Below are 11,307 nucleotides of genomic sequence, written 5' to 3' on the forward strand. Positions count from 1 at the left end.
GAAAATATTTGCAAATCATACATCTGATAAGAGACTAACATCCAGAACATATAAAGATCTTTTACAACTCAACAATATGAGAAAACCCAATTAAAAATTGGGCAAATGACTTGAATGGACATTTATCTTAAGAAGATATGCAAGTTGCAAATAAGCACATGAAAAGATGCTCAACATCATTAGTCATTAGGGAAATTCAATCAAAACCACAGCAAAATACCACTTTACCTCCACTAGTATGGCTAAAATAAAAAAGGCAGACAAAAGAAGTGTTGGTGAGGATGTAGAGAAATTGAAACCCTCAGACATTTCTGGATTGTAAGATGGTACAGCCACTTTGGAAAACAGTTTAACAGTCCCTCAAAATGTTAAACATGGACATACCATGATTCAGACTTAACACTCCTAAGTATATATGCCAGAGGATTGAAAATATATGTCCACACAAAAACTTCCACATGAACATTCTTGTCAGCATTATTCATAATAGCTGGCGTAGAAACAACTCAAGTGCCCATCAATTGATGAATGGATAAATAAAATGTGGTATATACTACAATGGAACTTTATACAGGAAAAAAAAAGGAATGAACAACACAGATGAACCTTGAAAGCATAATCCTTATTTGAAGACAGTCACAAAAAGCTAAATATTGCATGATTTGACTTGTATGAAAATCCATAATCTACAGAAAAAGAAAATGGATTAATTGTTGCCAGGGGCTGGGGTCAGTGAAATGGAGATTAACTGCTGCTAATGGGCATGGGGTTTCTCTTTGCGGTGAAATCAGTTGTAGTGTTTTTTGCACAAATCTGAATATACTAAAAACCACTGAATTGAACACTTAAAAACGGTGGCTTCTATAGTATACAAATTATATCTCAATAAACCATTCTTTTTTTAAGTGGGGCTAATAGCTCCTGCTTTATAGTGCTGTTGGGAGCATTAACTGAAGATGTTTGAAAACTTGCAAAATTAGGCACCCAAATATTTGGTGAAACTGAAGATAAATTTCACCTGCTTCCTAACTTTGCCCAGAATTGGACAAAATATACTACCTAGGTAAATGTAACAGAGCTCCAGGGTCAGAAGAAAGCTTAATCACCTGATCCTTTTGCACCGACACATTGAATGGAGTTCTGGCCTCTTCACTGGGGGAGCTGGGACAAGGTGGACTCTGCTCTGTGCTTTCCCTTTCTGGACCAAGTAACTATTTCTCCCCACCCACCTGGGAAGAATCCCATACACATACACTCCTTCACTAGCAAGCATGCCTCCATCCTCCCAGAGAAAGATTTGAGGTACAGATCTCTCACTTTGGACTTGAGAAAAAGTGCTGAGCTGAAAGAAATGTTTCAAAAGAAAAGAATCCGTAACATCAGCCACAACTGATTCTGTCCTGCCAGTGTTTTCTTTGGGTATTCTGACAAGTCAGGGCTTAATGGATAAGGGGACCAATTAACCCTGAGCCCTCCATAAACAGATTAAGTTTCAGACATATTCAGGACTCAAGGGTAGGAGACCATGATTTCCTGAAACTTCCAAAGAACACTGAGATGCTGAATTCAGAATCTGGTCTGGTGACCAAGGTCTGTTTTCAGGCCTGTTAGGTATTCGTGCCTACCCCAGCTAGGCTGGGGAAATGACTGGCCTGGAAGCCCATATTTACATTCCCATTTTAACTCCCAACATATATAACAATTCCATGAACTGCCTTACTCAAGAACACAGCTGTCACATTCTATTGTAACCTGAATAACGATTTTGAAATAATGGGGCACAAGAATTCATCTTACTTTATATACAAAGTATATCTTGTATTGCATTTATTCCAATGGAAAATGAGATGTGAACATTGAAATAGTCCATGTTAGGAAGGATGCGTCCCTCACAAAAAAAATAGTGTGACTGTCCTATGTTTGTATCCATCAAGGACCTACTATGTGCCAGGCTCCAATAATATGGAAATGGATAAAACACAGTTGAAACTCTCAAAATGAGCTCCATCTTTTGGCAACAAAGACAGTTACACTAGAGTGTGTTAAAGGAAAGCAAATAATGCTGTGAGCACAGAGAGGGAGATCCTACCTGAGTCTGGGGTATTATTGGGGCGTTGAGATGAAGAGAAATGCCTGAGCCCATTCCTAAAGATACAGTAAAGAAGATAGATGGACAAAAGGATGCTAAGGAATAGCTCCTCAGGCAGTAGAATAAAATTTGTATATTTATAGACATGTAAGATGTTTAGCTTAGCTGGAACCAATTTAAGGGGGTGGTAAAAATGAGTTAATCTACAATGGATAGGGGATAAAGAGATAGGGATTTACATTTGGCAAATATATGAAGCCACCCTAAATCAGTACCATTCCACTGATAATTACCATAAGACAAGTCAAGGAACAGTTGGGCAGGGGAAATGCCTTACTGGGCTTCCTCAGAGGGGCCCTTTGGTGAGGGCTGATTGCTAGCAGTGCTGCCTTAAGAGAGAACTTCATTGGAGCCTCCAGCCTCATCCTGGGGGATTAGGGTTGAGTTCCTGGCCATAGCTAAAGGGAACAAATGAAATAAATCCTTTCCACCCACTCTCTCCGAATCCCCAAAACATTCAAGATTTTCTTTAACAACAACAAATGATTTATTTGCAACACAGCCCAGTCCCCATCATTTCAATACAGCACAGGAGTAGGAAAGAGTCACACTGCAAGCATCATTTAGTTCAAGGCAGAGTTCCATGGCTCCCAATACAGCAAGCCCGTCTCCCCCAGAGACCCATGCCCGGAGCCCAGCTGAACACACGAACAGGCAAGCTCAGAATGAAGTCGGCCCCAGGCCTCATCACATTTCACCCTTCCCCCACAGCCCTTTTAAGCTTCCTAACTGTAGCCTTCTACCCCCTCCACTTCTAACCAGGCCAAGTCCCAGCCTCCTAGCCACCAGGGAGCTTTCTTTGTGGGATCATTATCAGGGGTTTAAGGGTTACCTAAAATGAGAAAATACCCTGTGAAATCTATTGTTCCATAGAAAGTTTAAAATGACTCCCCCATACATAATCCTAATCAGCAATGACAGCTCTTTATCTCTTCACTATAGACACAGGCGATTTTGAAGTGATTGTCATCTCAGCTCCATACACATTTCCCTACTGGCCTTATTAAAGACTGCTCTCCTCACCCTAGGGTGTAAAGGAAACCCAGGTATTTCCCCCAGGTTCAGAGCCTGAGAGGAAAAGCCCTGATGGCTTAGAAAAAGATTCCCTTCCTTCTGTTGCCCTCAAAAGATTTTTATGGAGATTATTGCCTAAAAGTTTTCTAGTCCATCTGAGAAACGGTTTTAGATTTAGAGGGAAATCCAAATACAGAAGCAGGCAGTCTTTCCGATATGGTACTAGTTTCTAGGATTCAGAAGGCAAGGAAGAGGAGTATAAAATCTCAAGTTGCTTTCTTCACCCCAAATCTTCTAGATCCTCAGAAGATGGACTCTAGGACGATTCTACCTTTCCCAGGACTTGGCGGTACAATTCCTAAAGTTCTACAATCATGGACTGGTGATGTTTGACAAAGTCACAATAAAGAAAAGACAAGAAAATAGAGAGGGCCTCTCCAAAGGAAGATCTTAAACATTAAGGGCTCTGACTAATGGTCAAAACATACTGATGTTTGATATCAGAACTATTTTTATAAAGTAAAGTAGGGGAAGAGACTTAAGTAACAACACTGAAGGCAAGGAATAGAACCTATAGATTGGGTAGAGCATCACTTGCAGCTTTAACATTAATATTAGTTTATTTTAAACCCTTTTCTAATTTCTCAGGCAAACCTGAGCTAGCTGTACTTTTGCTATCACCTGCACGTGCAGGACTGGGCAATCATATCCTCATATTCCTTGTACAGGATACTCCCATTTGCTTCAATCAGAAGAATGCTAATGGGAACATACTTATAAGGGACACAGGAGGGCTGAGGGACGCTCTGGTCCACCAGCTCATTGACAAGGTTCTGGATGATGGCATGATTGGGAGAATTGAGACCATAGTGTAGTACCCGAGGGCAGACTCCCTTACAATAGTTTGGAGTATAGAGATGGGGAGCAATGATCCAGTGATCCCAGCCCAGCTGCTGGAAGCTGACTTGGAAAGGGTGGAGGGAACACTGGTTACTTTCAGGCCCATCACGCTCCCTGGAGGGGCCAGGAACCTCAGATGCGATACTGCCTGCTTGACGAGCCCTCCGCAAGAGAAGAGAAGGATCTATTTCCGTAAACTCTTCCAGGCCTCTTGGGAGAAGTTTGGCCTTCTGAACACTCTGAGTGTCATTGAAATAGAGTAACAAGAAAGCAGTGTCCAAGGATGAAGTGCCATGCCACCGGAACTCAAGAACCTCACTACCTCTTGGCCGCTGACACAGGAAGCGGAGTCGTAGAACCCTGTGCCCCTTGTGATTCCAGAGATTTTGCCCAACATGTTGCGTGATATCCATCTCTGTCCAAGCTTCGGGCAGTAGGGAAGGCTTTGAGGAGCCACTTCCTGAAGAAGGAAAGTGATCGGTTGGGCTTTTCTGGACCCAGGGCTCCACATGGCAGGAGAGGTGGGAGTGAGCTAGGTGAAGTTGATGGCGGTAAACCACAGTGGCTCTGACTAGTTGGTATGCTACCCAGTTTGGTCTCAGAGGAAAGTCCAGGGTCTGTTTGTGCCAGGGGCCTGCATCAGTAAGAGGGAACAAGAGCAGAGCATTAGCTTCTTACCTCCTAGCCTGAGTCTCGCTCAAAAACCTGCTCAATGCAAACTGACAAGCAGCCCTAAAATGAATTCAAGATCATAATAATAGCTATCATCTATTGAGCACTTACTAATGTATTAGATGCTTTACATACATTAACTCTTGAATCTGCAAGAGCCTTATGAGATATTTTCCCCATTTTGTAGACAAGGAAATTGAAGCTCAGAGAAGCTATGCCAGAGGACGCACAGCCAGTGTGTTAGAATAAAGATTTGAGCCCGAGTATTTTTCCCTTAAGACAAATTGTGTCTAACTTTTAGATCACTCACAGCACCAGGCTGAGAAAAACACCTCAAATGCAGAATTGTGTATATATATTGTATGTATTATTAGCTGACTATTAAAGGTGACCAATAAGGAGGGTTATTGAGACATACATGAATAACAAATCCTCATGCTATATCACTATACAGATGCAGCTTTAGGGTGACAGTCCAATACTGGGGGCTATGGTCTGCCATCACTTCAAATCCGGGGCTGAGATGGCACAAAATAATTTTGTCTATCTACTCCTAGTGGGGGCAGGTATTTACCATTTCTGCCTTCTATTTGAATTTCTTCTTGAGCAGCTATTCCCTTCTTGGGCCATTTCCCCCTTAACCCTCAGTCTCTCCCTTTTCCATTCCTTACTGGAAATGATTCTTCATTTACCCCATTCATTGTAAATACCATTTTCAACAAGGCCCTGTTCATGTAAATATTTCGTTAGCTAAGAAGTCTACTTAGAAGCTATATGCCTTAGTGATTAAGAGTTTTAATCTAAACTGTGATGCTGACACCCAGTGGCCAAAGGGTTGGAAAGCTGGGCCTGCAGTGCTCTGACCTTCTGCGCCCTCTCCTGGCAAATGTCAAGAGCAACAATTACAAAAACCACGCACAGCAAGAAAAAGCCTGTCATCTTCACACATCAGTAAACATTCCCATGTTAATTTACATATTATTCACCTAACCTTCCTTCTCCACTGAATCCAGGAGCCTGGAATTCTTCAGTAGGCCTGGGACGCTCAATATAGAAACTCTTTAATGTTTTGATGCATCAGGATTTTTTTTAATATTATGTATCTAAGTTTCAGGTGTAAAGCATCATAATTCAACATCTGTGTACACTACAGTGTTATCACAATCACAAGCTTAGTTACCATCATCTGTTACCACACAGTTGACTCCCTTCACCTATTTCACCCACTCACCCCCCACCCCCTTTCCCTGGTGGTAACCACTAATCTAATCTCTCTACCTGAGTTTGTTTTTATTTTTTGTTGTTCATTTGTTTTGTTTTTTTATATTCCACATATGAGTGAAATCACACATCAGGATTTTTTTTTAAGTTCATGTTCCAACTCATGCTTAATACACCCTCAAGTTTGGGGCACTTAGATATCATTCAGACAAGGCCCAAGCCAGGCTTGTATTTGCTTTCTCAAATTACTCCATACTCCCATCCTACAATAATCTTTCCAAGAGACCCACGCATACATCTGCCCCACCCTGCCTGAAAAGGAATCCAAACCCAGCCTCTAACAGGCTGTCTGGTGAGGAACTGCCCTTTCCTTTCAGACCCTGACATCACATATTTCCTGAAGCAGGGTGGGGTTGCTAAGGATCAGAGCCAAGAAGGGTCTGCTCAGAACTTTTCAGGGAAATGGCTGACTCACACATCCTGTGTGATTGAACCTGGAATAGCTCTCCAGGTAAGCTCGATTCAGCTGGGTCATCTCCTGATGGAAAGATCAGGCCCAGCTCTCTTGTCATCCATTTCTGGATCCTTTCCAGAGTCCCTAGATGCCGGTATGTCCCACAGTCAGACCAGGGTACTGGCCTAATTCTAGGCATCTTCCTTTCTAGCCTCATATCATCTGTACAGAATTGATTTGTGCAGCTCCCAGTTGCACTTGGGAATGAAACCCAGATCCCTTGAAATGACCTCTGAGTCTCATATCCCATTGCTCTCCACAGTCTCACTAGGTTCCAACCATCCTGATCTTCCTTCTGTTCTTCAAGTCTGACAAGCTTCTTTCCACCCTTTAGGTCTTTGCACATGTTGTTCCCTCTGCCTAGATCAGACTTCTCCTTCTCGCTCCCCTTCTCATGCAGAACTTCTTATCTTACAGACCTCAGCTCAAATATCACCTCTTCAAAGATGCCTTCCCTGACGATCCCATGCAAAGGGAAGATCTCTTTGCTATTCTCTATCAAAACCACCTATTTCATTCTTTGATAGCATTTACCACAATTTACAACTATCCGTGTTTACTTACTTGTCTCACCCATGAGAACCATGCCTATCTTGATCATATTCCCGCCACCTAGTACAATGTCTAGCACTTAGCATTTGCCAAATAAATATTTGTTGAGTAAATCTCCACCCACACCAAGTTATCTCCTTTTTCCTTAATCAGAATGCATTCCTCTCCTTGTATGCATTATCTCTTTACTCCTTACACAAAAGTCCAGCTCAAATACCACCTCCTCATTGAGGCCTTCCAACTGTCTCACTGCTTCCCTCTCCTTGCACTAAGCAGCAACCTATTTCTTCTTTGGAGTCCCGGGAGCCCTACTGCTTATCCTTTTCAAAGCATTTGCCACACTCCACCACCATTGTGTGATTACTTATCTATCTATTCTACCATAGTGGGGGCTCCTGGAGGTCAGGGAAGCGGTTATTTGCCTCTTTATACCCAACCCAAACACAGTGCTTGGTGCTCAATTAAAATCTGTTAAGCAGTCAGCACAACAGGGTAATTAAAAGCACAGGCTATGGAGCCTGAAACCCTGGGTTAGAAACCCAGCTCTGTTAATTACTAGCTGTGTTACATTAAGCCTCAGTTTCTTCACCTATAAAATGGGTATGTTCATAGTACCTACCCTGTATGATAGTGAGGAGGATTAATGAAAATAATGTTTGCAAAGTACTTTGCCCAATGCCTGGCACATGGTAAGTTCACACTAAAGGTTAGTTTAGGGAAATGGTAGTTGTTTTACTTGGAGGGAAGGAGGATAAATCGTGTCTGTTGTAATCGCTGAGACTAACAAAGGTGTCTGTTGTAATCGCTGAGACTAGCAAAGGCTTAAGATTGATCTCACCAGGTTCCCAAGATTTCCCTGAATGATGGCTTTCTGCATTTCACAGAGAGCCCCACACTGCAGGAGCCCACTGCTGCCCCGGAACAATGTCTAATGCAGATGTTTAAAGCAGAAGCAACCATGATGGGAACAAAGAAAACTCCAAAATACATTTGGTACCAAAAACCCGAAGTAGCAACCACAGTCTGAATAGAAAAACTGTTTGGTGTACAAGGATATCAGGGTACCACATTCAAACACAAGTAGTTACGGACAGACAGACTTGAACTCAAATCCTGTCTCTGCCACCCACTGTCCTTGTGACCTCTGCAAGTTATTTAACTTCTCTCTGTGTTTTACTTTTCTTATCTTTAAAAATTAGGCTAAGTGCTCCAGGACAGCTAATGAGAGTAGCTGTCATTAAGGATTAAATACGATAGCAGATGCTCACGGAGCCAGGTATACAGACTCTCAGATGTGAGCCTGTTTCTGTCCTTTCTGAGGCCTTGTAAATTTCCCCACTTCAGCATCCTGTACCCTTTGCCTTCTAAGAATAAAACAACACAAACAACCCTGCACAGGAATGTATATGACTATTTCTCAATTATAACTTTCAGAGATATAACAAGCATTAAGACTTTCTTTGAAAGGTAGGAGCTGACACATTGCTCAGTTGCCCTGGGGCCTGGGAGAGCTTCCTCAGGTAGGCCCCAAGGCAATCTGTTCTTAAATTGGGCCCCTGAAGGGAAGCAGGCTTGGAGCCAGCTTCTCCCAAGTTTGCCATCTTTTGGAAACCAAGCCTGAGAAAACCACCTTCCAGGCAATGAAGCCTGACAGTAAACTCGCAGATCCCCTTTTCTCTACACTCTTCTTCCCCATTTTTCTCCCCTCTAGGACAATATGGTATGATAACTCACCTCTGAGAGGTCTTGCTACATTACCCAACGGCCTCACCAGCCTCACCATGGTGGCCCCAATGGTGCGGTTCTCCCTAGGGTGCCCACTCTCATCAGCTGAATGCTGGTACAACTCCAGCATATACCGCAAGGGAGGCCCTAGGACCCGTGGCTTCCTCTGCTGCTTGCCAGGGGCTTCTTCTAGCAGTTCCCGAATCAGGGGCAAGGTAGGGGCCTCAGGCAGGAGGGCAACAGAAGGCTGCCCTACCTGTGTCATTTGGACCACGTGTTCCATAAAAAACACCAGTCCCCAAAGAAGAAGGATTCTAAGGATGCTCAGGAGGACCATCTTGAAAGGCTTGGTGTTCAGCAACACTTTCCAGCACAAGCCCAAAGGATGCCACTCTGACCCTTTCCTTTCACACAGGTAATAGCATCCAGGCTCCACTACCACAAAGGATAGGGCAAGAAAAAATGAAAGGCAGGCAGGCAGGTCCTATGTTGCTTCCTCTAGGAGGATCTCCTTGACCAAAAGGAGGTCTTCTAAATTGTCCTCTTTGCATCAAAACAAACAGAAACGCAGGAGGGACAAGGCAACATGCCCCTCCTGCTCTCCAGGGCCAGGAACAAGATAGCACTTAAAAGGAGAGGTCCATCCCAGGACCTGCTCCCTTACCTTATCCACTAGGATGAAAAGAAGCAACCCTATCCTGCTCCACTCCAGAGCTTTAAAGGCAACCTCTTAATCAGTCCTTAAAGGGCCAGAGGCCTCCTGCTCCCATCCCACTTCCATGCAATACTTTTCCTAATGCAGCATTTCCCAAAATGTGGTCTACTAAGGACTTGCAGTGAGACTATCTGAGGTAATTGTTAAGAATTCAGGCTCCGGGGCCCAGCCCAAAACATGAACTCTCTGAGGATACGCTCCAGAAATCTGAATCTTAAATCCTCCAGGAAGTTCCCACTAAAATATGGGAACCTCTGTGTGAGTATGGCTGCTGGAGCTTGAAGAAGATACCTTAACAGTGGTTCTCAATCTTGACTCTACACTGAAATCACCTGGAGAGTTTTAACTATTATGGATTCCTGGGTACCATCCCCAAAGATTCTGATGTTGTGGGTCTGGGGTGTTACAAGGGCATCAGGATGTTTTAAAGCTCTGCAGGTGATTTTAATGCACAGCCAAGTTTGAGAACTCTGACTTAGAATTTTCTGGTTTCCCCATGGAAGGTGTTGAGATCCTGAGTGGGCTTCATCAGAGAAGCCTGGGGCAGTGGGAGATGAATCTGTGGAAGCTGGCTGGAAGCTGACCTAGCTTGGCTGGTTAATGGAGGCATCAGGGCTGAGCCAGTTAAGGCTACCCCACACCAGGATTCTTCAGAAAAATGGTAGGTGTTGTCCTGGCCCTGTCCAAGTAGAATCAGTTTGCTGGGCTCTAAGGAGAAGGTGGGGCAGGAGGTCAAGATGTGGCTCTTGTGGAACAGGCATGGACTTTGTAAACAGACAGACCTGTGATTCTTTCTCTTATTAGCAGTCATTTAACCTCTCCAAAGCAAATCTCTTCGTTTCCCTGAGCCTCAGTCTCCTCACCTGTAAAATGGAGATAACATGTTTTATCTCATAGCTTGTTGTGAGGATACAAGGAAATAATCTGTGTTAATTCCACAAAACCTAATTAGGCATATGATATATGGTTACATGCTAGAAATTATTTGTTTCCTTCCTCTGTTTTTTCTAACATGGCCTTGGTCCCTGGCATGTATCGTAAAACAAAAGATATGGGCCCTCTAGTTCTGGACTCAAATCCCAAGTCAACAACCCATTAGCTGGTGACCTCAAGCAAGGTTACTCCCAGACTGAGTTTCTTCATTTGTACTGCTGGCTCCTACAGAGAGTTGTTGTGAGTGTTGTATTGTGTACATTTTTATTGTATACAATGACATACAAGTAAGAGATATAAGCAGAATGTTCACAATAGGCAAAACCTGAATGGCCAAAACATGAAAAGATGTAAAGGAATCAGAAAAATGCAATTTAAAACCACATGTGCTTCCACATCCATTGAATTGGCAACATATTAAAAGTCTGATGCTATTAAATCCAGGTGAGGATGTAGAATGCAGGTAACTCTCTTACACTGCTGGTGGGAATGTGATTTGGTACAATTGTTTTATAGAGCGATCTGGCATTACCTCTACTGAGTTTGAAGATGTGCAATTCAGGTATTGCTACTATTGCTAGAACAGTAGCTTTTAGATATTTTGGTCTGTGATTCACAGGAATAAATATATTTTACATCAGACCCAATAGAAACACAAGCGCGCACACACACACACACACACACACACACACACACACACAGGTATCTGAAGTAAACATTTCCTGCAACAATTTTTATCTTTCCAACATGTTGGGAGGGATAATATATCATAATGGGTAAGAACACAGCTCTGGATTCAGGATCCTAATTTCAAACTCCAGCTCTACCACTCATTAGCTTGACCTTGGGCAAGTTACTCAACTTCTCTGTGCCTCAGTTTCCTCATCTGTGAAATGGAAACCATAGCCTCTC

General features: G+C 43.1%; 1 protein-coding gene across 1 annotated transcript; it reads right to left on the reverse strand.

The window, feature by feature from the left end:
• Positions 1 to 3,840: 3,840 nt before the first annotated feature.
• On the reverse strand, positions 3,841 to 9,105 carry BMP15 (bone morphogenetic protein 15). Its single transcript, XM_030846710.2, has 2 exons — positions 8,757 to 9,105; positions 3,841 to 4,697 (listed from the first exon to the last, which is right to left on the reverse strand). Exons 1-2 carry the CDS (start codon positions 9,082 to 9,084, stop codon positions 3,841 to 3,843), a joined length of 1,185 nt encoding a protein of 394 aa, XP_030702570.1. The 5' UTR covers positions 9,085 to 9,105.
• Between the last annotated feature and the right edge of the window lie 2,202 nt (positions 9,106 to 11,307).

This window comes from Globicephala melas, chromosome X (genome assembly GCF_963455315.2).
Source record: "Globicephala melas chromosome X, mGloMel1.2, whole genome shotgun sequence".
In the NCBI taxonomy this organism is placed as follows: Eukaryota; Metazoa; Chordata; class Mammalia; order Artiodactyla; family Delphinidae; genus Globicephala; species Globicephala melas.

Bases quoted from the DNA above. Each gene is read 5' to 3' on its own strand.
- BMP15 (XM_030846710.2), bottom strand. From the start codon at position 9,084: ATGGTCCTCCTGAGCATCCTTAGAATCCTTCTTCTTTGGGGACTGGTG. The intron at 4,698-8,756 runs GTGAGTTATCAT...TTACTGATGCAG, and splicing joins TGTAGCAAGACCTCTCAGAG to GCCCCTGGCACAAACAGACC.